Genomic DNA, 14432 nt, shown 5'->3' on the forward strand with positions numbered 1-14432 from the left:
AAAACACTGCCATGGCACACGCCCATGTGGCCTGCCCGTGTACAACAATGACTTAAAATTTTAAGTGCAGGGGACGCACAGCCATAACACACACCCATGGGAGTGAGCCGTGTGTCACACAAAGCTTAGACACAAGCCCGTGTGTCTTACCCGTGTGGACAAAAGGAGGCCATTCCCAGCCATTTTTTCACCCTTTTTACACAACCTACATAAGATCATTTCAATATACTAATTTCACCATAAGTATTTACCAAAATGAATAATAGCCATTATTCTAGGCTTGATACAAAATGAAGGGCTTTTGACTTAAGCCAAAATACATAATCAATTTCTTAATAAATCAAACATCCTAGTCTAGCCCTATACATGCCATACAAAAAGAAGATTCGTACTATACCAAATGCTTCGATTGATAGTGTGATCGATATCTCCGACTTCAAAGATTCCTTGAGCTAATTAAACGACACTGAAAGAAAAAGGGAAAGGAAGAAGAGTAAGCATAAAGCTTAGTAAGTTGCATATAACTAAATATACAACAACAATTTCATCATTAGTCATCAAACACATAGCTCAAAGGTAAACATAAACTTGACTTACTCATTACCGTCCACTCAAATCACATTTTCTAATTTGAGCTCATTACTTATGCATACTAAGTAGGCACCTGGACCACTCACAACATTATTAAACTGTCCTTATTAAATCACTTTTGTAATCTTTAAAGTCGAACCTTTCGGAATACTATCGGATATTCTATAAGCCTCAAACATGGGATAAGTTGCCGATGCCATGTCCCAGACATGGTCTTATACTAGCTCTCTGTATGTACGTGTTGATGCATGTCCCGTACATGTCTTACACTAGCACAAATCTTAGCCGATGCATGTCCCAGACATGTCTTACACTGGCTATCATCGTCGAGGCCGATGCATGTTCTAGACATGTCTTACACTGGCACTCATCTCTACGCCGATGCTATGTCCCAGACATGGTCTTACACTGGCACTCATAATGTGGCCGATGCATGTCCCAGACATGTCTTACACTAGCACATAAGAAGTCTGAATGTTATGGCATGAATATCCAGTTTGTTTCCTAGGTCCCAACTAGATCTTTCTACTATCTCAATCATTAATATACAATCTCAGTTCACAATCTAGCAATTCATACTATATCAATTCAATGACAATTCGAATACATGCATTAACATTGTAGTTGTATTATTTACATGCAACTTACCTTGATTTACAAAATGTACTCGACTAATCGATTTAGTCGGATTACTTGGCTTTACCCCGGTTTAGGTTCGACTTTAGCAAATCTTGATCTATAATAACAAAAATGCACTCATTTAGTCACTAATTACAATTAGAAAATCATAAATTCACATCTTTGGTAAAATGACCATTTTGCCCCTAGACTTTGGCAAAATGACCATTTTACCCCTATGCTCGAAAATCAATTTTTATCGAAATTATTCATATTTCAAGCCTAGCCAAACTCTTTTTACTCTTATAGAAAACTCCAAAATTTCAATATTTCACATACTTATTCCTTATTTTGCAACTTATGCAAAATAGTCCCTTTAGGTGTTTTCATGCTAACACCTTTCACAAAAGTTGTTTATGACACAACTAGGACTCCTAATCTTCCATAAAACTCAGAAAATATCACAAATAACTTCATGGAAAAACCTAAAATTTTAACCATTTTGCAAAATAGACCCTCATTTGAAAGCTTATGCTTCAAGGGTCTCAAAAGTGCAAAAATTATTAACTAGGGACATGGGAATCACTTACTTGTTGAGGTAATAAGTTGCTGAAACTTAAAAGCTTCAAAAACCCCTATTTTTCTGATATTTTCGGTAGGGAGAAGACATGGAGAAGAAGAAAAATAATAGCTAGGCTTTTAGGCATTATTTTGTCACCAACTCATGACATCATTCACCTAAACTTTGACTATTTGACCAACTTTGCTTCCTATGGCCAGCCACCTTACTTCTAGGGGCCAAATTACTCTTTAAAATACCCTAAGTTTTAGTTCTGTAGCTATTTAACACATTTGGGTACTAAAAAACAACTTTTACCTTTTATGCGATTTAGTCCTTTTTTGCAATCAGGCTCACAAACGTTAAAATTGACTCACCAAATTTTTCATGCACTAATATAATCATGTTATAACCTCATAATTATAATAAATTAAATTTTATAACTTTGAATTTGTGGTCCCGAGACTACTGTTCTGACTAGGCCCTAAATCAGACTGTTACAATGAATCTATTTATTTAATTTCTGTTTTTACGTGATAAATACTTTATTCTTGTTCTCAATTATGTATGCTTATTTCTTTTTTTTAATATTTTCGAGATATTAATTCATGTTTAATGTGCTTAATTCAGTGTAGTAAAAGTCCCTGTTTAATAGTAGATCTAGCATAATTGAGTGGAGTTGCATGCAATCTTAGAAATAGGACGTCATAAATTTACTAGATTAGAGTCAAATCTAATAGGGGAATCCATAGATTGGGTTAATGCGACAATAGGGGTTTTAATTAGAAAGAGATTTCAATTAATAAACCTAGAGTTAGTTGTTCTTACTCTCGAAAAGGGATTTCTATGGATCAAGACACAAGTGAATAAATTGTTTAATCCAGATTCATAATAATAGGTGAAGTTTAGGTGTATTCTTTCCTGGGTATTGCCTATCTCATTTGTTAATATTCGATTATTTCCTTGATTTATTCTCTGTTGCGTTCTTGTTAAATTAGTTTAGTAAATTTAGATTAAAACACATCACTCCAAATTGTCGGCTAAATAATAGAAAAATAGTAATTATTAATACATTTTGTCCTCGTGGTTACGATATTCTCTACTTACCATAGCTATACTATTGTTCGATAGGTGTGCTTACCTTTTTCATATTTATAGTTAGTTTAGTGACCGTCATCCACTCAATTACACTAGATCTACTCTTAAACAGAGTCTATTCCTCCTTTGACTTAAGCACATCAAACATGGATCAATAATCTAGAATTATCGAACCAAGAATTAAGAACACATAATTGAGAACAAGATCTAAGTTTTTATTGCATAAAATAAAAATAAAAAGATAGAATTCATCATAGGATTCATCTTCCTAGGTATTTAGAAAATTAGTTCATGCTAGCAAATAAAAGTATCCTAGAGACAGTATAACCGAAAGAAATAAAGAAACTCATGATCATCTCCTAAGAAATCAACCGGGAGTCTTTAATCTTGACGGAAACTACTTTAGAATCGACATGAATTTAAAATATTAGGAGTTTAAAATTCACCATTACTCTAAAATAATCACTAAAAAATGCATTAAGAATGAGGCTAAAAACATGTTACTTTTAACACCTATTAGTGGATAACAATATCACTTTATTTAAGGTGTGTAAAAGAGTTACAAGCAAATGAACCTCACTAATACAATGAAGCTCAATGGTTGCCTGCATTTTTCTTTAACGAGAACGGTCTATTGAGCATCTAGTGGAGTATGGTAATGTTAGTACAAATCTCCGGTGAGGAAAATCTCGAACACACGAACGAAACACAAACAAAAGAAGAAATAAGACAAGGCTCCAAGGCGTGTATCAAGCAACTATATTTAAGGTTATATTCGCCCCCACCTACCTTCGGTGTGCAAATGAGTTCCAAGCAAATTAACCTCGAGGATACAATGAAGCCAATGACTATTTGCATTTTGCACTGACGAGAATAGCCCACTACACACTGAGCAATATATGACAAGAAACTCAATTTCTATAAAGGATTTCTACAGTAATACTTTATAGAATAATCTAATAATATTAGAAAATGAAGGAAGGAAAGAAAGAATATTAGAATTTGTTGGTATGATTTCCAAATGAAATCTCATTCCTATTTATAGGAATTTCATGTCTCTTCATAGAGACATCTTTCATCAATAGGTGCTTTCTCAATAATAATGTCTTTAAAGTAAACACATAATTATTCATTTAATTATAACTATTCAAATAATATTATTTAAATAGTTATAATTCTTTTCAAAAATCAAATAATATAATCTTTTGATTAATTACACCCATTCATTTATAGTTATTAGAACATTATAAATATTTGAAAATGTTCCAACAATCTCCCCATTTTCAAAATATTTTAGATTTTGATATTCTTGGAAATCAATTTGCATAAATGAAGGTATCCTACGATTGAATCTTCACTTAGTGAAAACATGTTAAAGTTAATCGAAATTGCATGGTTGACTAAGTTTTGAACCAACTATTTCATTTGATTAACCGAACACTTCTCATACAATGATTTAAACATCAGTCAATGCATAGTATCTAGGGACACTATTATGGCAATGTATCTGTGTCCTCTTTTCATGAGTGTTGTCAGAGCCAAGCCCTTGAGCTCCTGGAAGCGGCCACACTTCCACTCATATAGGTAGATCCCATCAAGAGTGTTCCCGTAATTATAACACTCTAACATATTTATGTTATGGGTCCATTAAGAGTATATTACTCATCCTTCCTTTATCATTACGGGTACCTAGCACTTTAATCTTAGGATGGATTTATTTATAGTGCTAACAGTCAGATACTAATGATGCTCGAGACTTGACGTTATACCAAGCGTTGAGTCGAGTTTCCATCATGGGTGACTCTAATTAATGGACTTGAGTCCCATCCCTTTTGAGGTTCTTTTTACTGCATCTCTAGCAAGACTTTTTGTCAAAGGATCTGCCAAAATTTCACTTGACCTCACATAATTAATAGTGATCACTCTATTAGAGATTAATTGTCGAACATAACTATGTCTTAATCCAATGTGTCTAGACTTTCCATTATATACTTGGCTATATGCCTTTGCTAGAGTAGCCTCACTATCACAATAGATAGAAATAGGTGAAATTGGCTTAGGCCATAATGGTACATCATAAAGCAAATTTCTTAACCATTCTACTTCTTTAGATGCAGTGGCTAATGCAATAAATTCTGCTACCATGGTAGAATTAGTAATACATGTTTGTTTCTTGGAAACCCAAGAAATGGCTCCTCCACCAAAAATGAAAATCCATCCAGTAGTAGAAGCATGATCTTCCAAATTTGTAATCCAACTAGCATCCGAATACCCTTCTAAAACTGGAGGATATCCATTATAACACAATCCATAGTTAATACTTTTCTTTAAGTACCTAAGTACTCTATTCAAAGCTTACCAATCTAAACTACTTGGATTACTTGTGTACCTACTCAATTTCCCAACAACATCTGCAATATCTGGTCTTGTACTAGTCACTATATACATAAGACAACCAATTAGACTTGCATATTTCAATTGATCAATTTTCTTACCAGCATTAGATACTAATTTTATTTGAGGATCTATGGGTGTATATGCTGGTATATAGTTGAAAAGATCAAACTTTTTAAGCACATTTTCAATGTAATGTGATTGTGATAAAGTTATAATGCTTTCGTCTCAGGTTATTTTAATCCCAATAATAACATCTACTATACCCATATCCTTCATAGCAAAGTTGTTTGACAATAATTTATTTATGTTTTCTATTTGCTTTAAATCTGTGCCAAAAAATGAGCATGTCATCTACATATAAGCAAATTGTGACACCTTTTCCATTTTAAAATTTTCTATATATACACTTATCGGATTCATTTATTTTATAACCATTAGCTAAAACAACATTGTCAAACTTTTGGTACCATTGTTTTGTTGCTTATTTAAGTCCATTTAAAAGTTTAACAAGCTTACATACCTTATGCTCTTGCCCTGGAACAACAAATCCTTTCGGTTGTTCCATGTACACTTCCTCTTCCAATTCACCATTTAAAAATGCAGTTTTAACATCTATTTGGTGAACAAAACAAATTATATATAGAGGTAAGTGATATTAAGAGTCTAATTGTAGCAATTCTTACTACTGGAGCATAGGTATCAAAGTAATCAATACCTTGTTTTTGTGTAAATCATTTGGCTACCAACCTTGCTTTAATCTTATCAGTGGTTCCATCGACCTTCATTTTATTTTTGAAGATCCATTTACAACCTATTGGTTTGGAACCCGGTGGAAGATCATCTAAGATCCAAGTTTGATTTCCCATTATTGAATCCATCTCATCATTTATTGCTTATTTCCAAAAAGCAGAGTCTTGAGATTTCATTGCCTCTTCAAATGTAATAGGATCAGATTCCGTATTATAACAATAAGGTATCTTATTGCATATACTTTCATCTTTTCCTTCTAAAAGAAACATAATGAAATCTAATCCAAAATCTTTGACCTTTTTAATCCTCTTACTTCTTCTTAATTCTTGACAAGATTCATCATTATTATCAATTTGTTCCAATGGAATCTTATTCTCATTTGAAGAATGAATCAATTGTTGTGGCCGTAATTGTCTTAATATAGAATTAAATCTATTCTTAGTCCCCGAAAATAGTGCCAAAAACTTGATGTGCATGATAAGTTTTATATTTATGATTGATCATACTCGAAAACTAACTATTATCATGATAAAGGCAAGCGCACCCATCGAACAGTAGTATAGTTATGGTGAGACTGGAATGTCAAACCCACAGGAACTAAAAGTACTAGTATTAACCTTCTTTTTATTAACTAGCCTAAAAATAAGGGGATTTGCTTTATCTAAACTAATTAACTAAACTAAGAATGCACAGGAAGTAAATTGTGGAAATACTTTTGGGAAAACTGATTGATTTAGACAATACCCAAGGAAGAATCCACCTAGACTTCACTTGCTATTTGACTCTGAACTAGATGATTTATTCACTTGACTCGATCCGTAGAAATCCCTAATTTATATCATTATCTCTCTTGAGACTAACAACGTCTAACCCTAGGTTGATTAATTGAAATCTCTTTCTAATTAAAACCCCTAGTGTTGCATTAACTTGATCTATGGATTCCCTTATTAGGTTTGACCCTAATCCAGCAGATGTATGTCGCCTATGTCTAGGGGTGCAATCAACTGCGCTTAATTATGCTAGATCTACTCACAGACAGGGACTTTTTCTCCTCTAAATAAGCATATCAATACTTGAATCAATATCTTAGAATATTAAAGCAAGAATTAAGAACACATAATTAAGAACAAATCAAGTATTTATCATATAATTCAGAAAATAGTAACAAGATCCGTCTTAGGTATTATCCCCCTTAGGTATTTAGGGGATTTAGTTCATATGTGTAAAAGAAAACATCTCAGAAGAATAATAATAACAAAACTTAAGGAAACCCAAAAACCCCTGAAGGAAATTGAAGGGAGATCTTCAGTCTTGAAGGAGAATCTGACTTCTGAGATGGATCAATCAGCTTTCTTCGAGTAATTCCTTACCTCCCACTCCGTGTGTTTGCCTCTAGGTGCCGCCTCTTTTTAGGTATTCTTCTAGGGTGTTTATATAGACTTTAGAATGCTTCAAAATCCTAAAAATTAGCCTTTTTTCGAATAAAACTAGACTTGGGCCTGATAGGGACACGCCCGTGTGGGGCGGCTTAGGCCTTGTTAAAGTCTGTTAAATAGTCACGAGTGTGTGGTCTACTTATGTGAGGAAGTCCAGGCCGTGTTGATTTCCTACGTTGACCTATTTTTTTCCATTTTTGGCTCGTTTCTCGCTCTTTTTACTCTCCTATACTCACCTAAGTATAAAACATGAAATTAAATGATTAGGAGCACCAAATTCCACAAATATAATTATAATTGATCCAAAAAATATGCTAAGCATGGGATAAAAATATGTATAAATTATGACTTATCACACTTTTAGTCCTCGTGGATACAATATCTCTACTCACCGTAGCTATACTATTGTTTGATAGGTGCGTTTGCCTTAGTCATATTTTAGTTAGTCACGTAAAGCACACATCACGGAGCATAACAAATATATCAATTTCTATAAAGAACTTTATAGAACAATTTAGGAATATAAAAGATGGTGAGAAAAATTAAAAAAAAAATTATTTCTATCTTTTTAGGTGTGTCATACAAATAAAAGTTCACTACTATTTATGTGAGATCTCATGTCTCTTCATAGAGACATAACTATCCAAAATAGATAATAATATCTTTAGCAATAAACATAATTCTTCAAGTAAACTATTTGTTAATAATCAAGTGACATAACTTTTAAATTTAAAAGATATAACTCATCACTATATATGTGATAACTTTTGGTTAATAACCAAATGACATAACTTTTGGTTACTTGTAACTTTTCATTTATAATTATTGAAATACTATATATTTTGAAAATATTTGAATAGAAATCTCCATGTCTTGCCTAAATTCAAGCTTATTTTGAAAGTTATAACTAGGTTGGTCTTATTTGTCTTTCATAAATAAAGCTCCAATTTTCTGTTCATTTGTCTTTAATTTTTTTTTCATGAGACAAAATTAATTTGGTGACTTGAAATGACTTGGAAATATTAACATGTATTAGTTTTACTAGTTGAGAGTATAAGTGATATGGTGAGAAGAGGAAATATTTACACAAGGAGTGATAAATGATTTGTGTTTAAGTACATAAGTCTTCTGTGTGTTTTATGAAATAGAATGCTAAATGATTCATTAGTTGGTTTGTAGTTGAGGGTAAAAATGGTTTGCCAGTTTTTGATAGGTTGATTAGCACCATGTCAAAATTTTGGTAAAGACACAGGGTTGTTGGATGAAACGAAACTTTAGGTACTAAAAAACCAAAGTTAAAATAGCAAGAGGGATGGCTTGTTGAAGCCAGAATCAATTAAAGCGTGCATTAGTTAAAAGCAATAGGGAGGATTGGTTGAAACTAAATAACAAAGAAAGATTAAGTAGTTAGAAACAGTTGATTTACAGAGTGAATAAATGAAAAGACATGAATTAAATTAAGGATATGCTGGTTTTTGGATTCAAGAGCTACAGACAGACAAGGATGCTGTTTTTGTACGAGTAGTTTGATGCATTGTAGTATTTGGAACTTCTTTTCTGTCTCCAAATCTACCCAAGTCTGAGAAAGAAAAAGAGGCAAAATGAGTACACACAGAAAAGATTTCGTAATCAATGGAAAGTATAGGATAATGTTCGGGGGGAGGAAAGAGTTTACCATATGTTACAATGAAAGCAAGCCTATATCCAACACATTCTGGCAATCAACAAACCCTGCCATGAATAAGCTTCCTATATTTCTGACCCAATTAAGTCTCCTCATTGCAATCACTCGTGTTTTTATGATTATCCTCAGACCTCTTCGCCAACCTCGCTTTCTTTCTGAGCTTCTTGTATGTATTAATAGCAGGATAGGATATTATTTGTTTTGCAATTAAGATGCTTAGACTATAATTTTATTGTTGTTTCTTGATAATGTAGGCTGGGATTCTGCTGGGTCCAAGCGTGCTAGGAAATCTAGGGTGGGTAGCAAATCATATCACTCCTTTCGAGGCGAGTTTGTTTCTGGAGACAATGGCCAACCTGGGGGTAACTTTCTATATGTTTCTGGTGGGGCTGGAGATGGACATAACCCCACTTCAAAAAATGGGGAAAACAGCCTTTAGCGTTGCCATTGCTGGTATTATTTTTCCCCTCATTGCAGGAGTGGGATTACACGCCACGATACTGAAACACCAAACAAGTGTACGCGCACCTGAGATGGGTGCATACTTCTGGTCCATTGCCCTTAGCCTTACCAGCTTTCCCGACCTGGCTCGAGCACTTTCAGACCATAAGCTAATGTACACGGATCTTGGTAAAACCGCATTGACTGCAGCCGCTGTTTGTGACCTATCATGCTGGAGTCTCCTGGTGGTAGCTGTATGTATAATCAGTGGGAGAAATGAATTGCACATTGCAATCCCAGTGATGGTGTGCATGGCAAGCTTGTGGTTTGTGTTGCGCCCATATATCCGTAAGATAGCCAAAAAGATTTCCCAACGCAGCAAAGATGCACCGATTCCGGATAACCACATATATTTCATTCTATCACTAGTGCTCCTCTCGGGTTTTATCACAGAATTATGTGGTGCACATTCCATGTTTGGAGCTTTTATGCTTGGACTGATGATACCCGGTGGAAAGCTTGGGGCTAGCATCAAGGACAAAGTTGAAGAGTTCATAATGGGGATTCTGTTGCCCCCTACATTCTTGATTATTGGCGCTAGGACCAATTTCGTTTTTATATTTGCCGATGTTTCTATAGGAATGGTGCTCTTAGTTATACTTCTGGCTTCCCTTGCTAAGATTGTAAGTACTCTACTTGTCTGCCTCTACTTCAAGTTCCCAATGCGGGATGGTTTGGCCCTTGGAGTCCTCATGAACACCAAAGGAGTTCTTGCGCTCATTGTTCTTAATGAAGGACGAAACATGCAGGTGGTTTTCTTCATTCTCTAATTGATTAATTATTTTTTTCTTTTATCTGACACAATAATTACTATAATTTAACACACAATATGTATATATTTTTATATATTGTTCAGGGTTTTGACCAACAAACATTTACATGGATTATGGCTGCCATCTTTCTCATGACCATCATTACAGGTCCGATAGTGAGTTGGACTCACAATTCTGCAAGGCATTTGAGGCCATACAATCATAGAAACTTAGAGAGAAGTAAACCAGACGCACCACTTCGAGTTCTTGTTTGCGTTCATTCCACCAGGAATTTACCGGGCTTGATCAGTCTCTTGCAAAATTCAAATGCCACAAGAAATTCCCCAATTACTGTCTTTGCTGCTCATTTGGTTGAGCTCACACGAGCATCTGCAATGCTGATTTTCCATGACAAAAATAAAACCGTGGATACTGAAATCAATACCACTCGGGAAAAAGCCGAGGCTGAGCAGATTGTCAGTGCCTTTGAATCTTTTGAGAGAGACAACCCTGCGGCAGCTGTTCAGCCTCTAACAGCAGTGTCCCCTTACGCCACCATGCACGAGGATGTCAACAACTTTGCACTAGACAAGTTTGCCAGTATCATTTTGATCCCATTTCACAAGCGACCCGATGGGGTTGGTGGATGGACAGATGAAAACATTGAGCATAAGCAAGTGAACCAAAACTTGTTAGCAACTTCCTCCTGTTCCATTGGTTTACTTGTGAATCGTGGCCTAATGGGTGTTTCAGAATCGCAAAAAGACACGCAGGAGTGTCATGTTGCCATGTTTTTCATCGAGGGACCTAACGACCGGGAGGCCTTAGCTTATGCCTGGAGAATGGCAGGAAATCCACGCCTAATACTTACCTTAGTCCGATTCGTTCCAGGAAAAGATGTTTCAGAGTTGAGTGAAGGGGTGGAAGAAGATGATCATGAGATATTCACAACAACATTTGAGAGAGAGAAGCAGAAGCAGCTTGATGATGATTATGTGAATGAGTTCAGGTTCAGGACAATGCATGATCAATCTATAGCTTATGTGGAAGAACTAGTTAACAGCGGTGACGAGATCATATCCACCATAAATACTGCTTACAGTGATTTCAATTTGTACGTAGTAGGAAGAGCGCATGGTAAAGCATGTCCATTGACAGCAGGGCTATCCAACTGGAGTGATTCCCCAGAACTGGGGCCGCTCGGGGAGGCGTTGGTTTCATTGGATTTTGAGTCACCACCTTCTGTTTTGGTTGTCCAGCAATCTGCTCTTCTCTCAACTGGATCTAGTAAACACAATTAACTCTCTGCTTCAATCAAACCACACAAGATGGGATGATGTACATATATATTGTGTTCAACACATCATTTTTGTTGCACAAACATTAGTAAAAATAAGGATCGAAAAAGAACAAAATATGTAAAACTGGAAAACAGAAAATAAAATAAAAATAAAAATAAAAATATTAACCTGTAGTTGAGGCCTATAAAACAATCTCCTTAAGACAGATTTGGTCATTCCTTTGGTGCTGGAGAAAGGGTGGTCGATTGTCTCCCAGGATACAACAACAAGATGAGCATGTGATCAACGAAGCCTCGCCTTCTTCAATCACCAGAAAACAGATTGGAAAATCTGCAGGGAAAGATATCTCGAAAAACTTTGGAAAATATTTGAGTGTGTATCTTCCCTATTAGATTATTAGGTTCTTAAAATAAATTTAAGGGAAGAATTTTTGGAAATCTTTAACTAATGGAGCCAAAACGTAACATCCTGAATTAGGGCCTAGTCGAAATAGTGGTTTTGAGACCACAAATCCGAGATGATAATAATTATTTTATGATTATTATAAGGTCTATGATATGTCTCTATGCTTGTGTGAATATTTCATGAGGAAATTTTATGTGAAAAGTGCTTAATTAGACTTTAAGGACTAAATCGAATAATTTGTAAAACTTGTGTTCTAGAAGCATTTTGCATGAAATTGAATTAGATTATTAATTAGAGGTTTTTAAAGAGTAATTTGACCAATTTCTAAAATTTGGACAAAAATGGGCTTGGAAGGGTAAATTTTGAAAGAATGGTAAAAATGACATTTTGGTTATTTAGGGGTAAAATGAATTAAAAGACAAAAATTAAAAGCCAAATGTGTCCATCTTCCTCCCACGGTCATGTGAATCAAGAGGGGAGCCATGGCTAGGGTTTCCAAGCTTCCAAACTCAATAGTAAGTGATCCCGGCCTCGTTTTTAACGTTTTATACATTTTTGAAATCCCGGTAACATGTTCTACTCATTTCTACCATTATTTTGAGCTAGGGTTTATGTTTAAAAATTTACCCATGCATGACTTGCTAGTATTTTGATGTTTAATGGTAGAATATGAGACATTGAAGTGTATATAACACATTTTACTAAGTGATTTTTCATGAAAAAGCCTAAAAAGGACTAAATTGAAAAAGGTGTAAAATAGGTAACTAAAAATATGTTTTAATGAGAAATTTGGGCTGCCATAAGCTTGAATATGGTTTGGCTAGGCTTGGGTAATCAAGAAATTGAACACATTTCATTTTATTAGCCTAGGGACTAAATTACAAATATGTGAAAGTTTAGGGGTAAAATTATAAATTTTCCAAAATATGATTTTTGTGTTAATTTGAATAATGTGAGTCCTAAATAGGCTATATTTGAAATGATAGATAAAGAAAATCGAGATTCGGGCTTAACTCGGGAAAATACAAGTTTTGGACTAAAATAGTAATTTTGTCATTTCCGTATTCGAGTTAAGTTCGCGTGATTTAATGAGAATATTGTTCAAGTTATTATTGTTATACATGAAATATATCTTGCTATGATTGTATTGAATTTGATGTTAATGGAAATTTGATGGAAATTGACATTTTAAATGAAATGAATAAGTTTGTATGAAAACTAGGTGATATGTTATTTTTATTGTATGGATTAATGCTCAAATAAACATTAAAATGTGTATTCATGCATGAATTATAATGTTGATAGACATTGTGAAATAATACATGGGAAAGGTTGTACTAATGAAAAGTGGATAAAGTGTCCCGGTTGAATAAAAAGGGATATCCGATGGATATATCATTTCTTACATGATATGAGATCTTGCATATGTTGAAGTAAAGGATCTAGCCTGGACGGGTAATCCGATGATCTCAAAATAGAAAGGATCTTTTAGACAGGTGTTCCTTGAGTGATCGAGGCTCCCGAAGAATATGTGTGCATTATGGATTTAGCCCGGACGGGTAATCTGATTGAGGACTGAATTTAGCCTAGACTGACAATTTAGATCCGAGCTTGTGAGAGCAATTGTCGTTGAAAGGGATTTAGCCTGGACTGGTAATCCCGACATTTCTCTATGAATTTATTCTACGGGGGATTTAGCCTGGATTGGTATTCCCGCCGTAAGATGTAAGGTTCGCGGGAGTGTGTATTAAGATGATCACTAGTATGAATTGACGGTAAATGGGCTATCCATCAAGATCCCCGAGAAATTCAACGGGATTAACATGAGAAATAGAAATGGAAATACTTGAAACGATAAACTCATCTATGATTAGATGATACTAGTATGATGCATATGATTGTCATGTTTGGATGAGTGGTTGTGCTAAGAGATAGCACAGGTACGTACTCGAAACCCATGAACATGTATTTGACACGTGAAATGAAATGGACTTGTGGTAAGAATGCAAATAGATGAACGATACATATGAGAATAGTATTTTTATGGCAATCTTATGATGAACATCATTTTGTTACTCTAAAACTGTTTGGACAGCAGCAATAGTCCGAATTTGAAAATCCACAAAAAATTGTGGAAGTCGAATTAAATGCTAAATTAAATATGAAATGAAACCTTATTGAGTCTAGTTTCACAAGAAAAAACAGTATAAGAAAAAGAATTTAATATTATGAGATATTCGAATTCTTGTGAAACAGAGTCAGAATAAGTTTGGAATCCCTTGTTCTGACTTGGGAAAATCACTATAAATAGTAAAAAAATAATTATGGGTTATAATTTAT

At 34.5% G+C, this 14432-nt stretch overlaps 1 protein-coding gene across 1 annotated transcript; it reads left to right on the forward strand.

Moving 5' to 3' along the window:
* Positions 1–9098: 9098 nt before the first annotated feature.
* On the forward strand, positions 9099–11687 carry LOC108477522 (cation/H(+) antiporter 15-like). The gene is made up of 3 exons (XM_017780063.1): positions 9099–9299; positions 9388–10383; positions 10491–11687. Exons 1-3 carry the CDS (start codon positions 9099–9101, stop codon positions 11685–11687), a joined length of 2394 nt encoding a protein of 797 aa, XP_017635552.1.
* The last annotated feature ends 2745 nt before the right edge of the window (positions 11688–14432 follow it).

The sequence above is a fragment of the Gossypium arboreum genome, chromosome 12 (genome assembly GCF_025698485.1).
Source record: "Gossypium arboreum isolate Shixiya-1 chromosome 12, ASM2569848v2, whole genome shotgun sequence".
Taxonomy (NCBI): Eukaryota; Viridiplantae; Streptophyta; class Magnoliopsida; order Malvales; family Malvaceae; genus Gossypium; species Gossypium arboreum.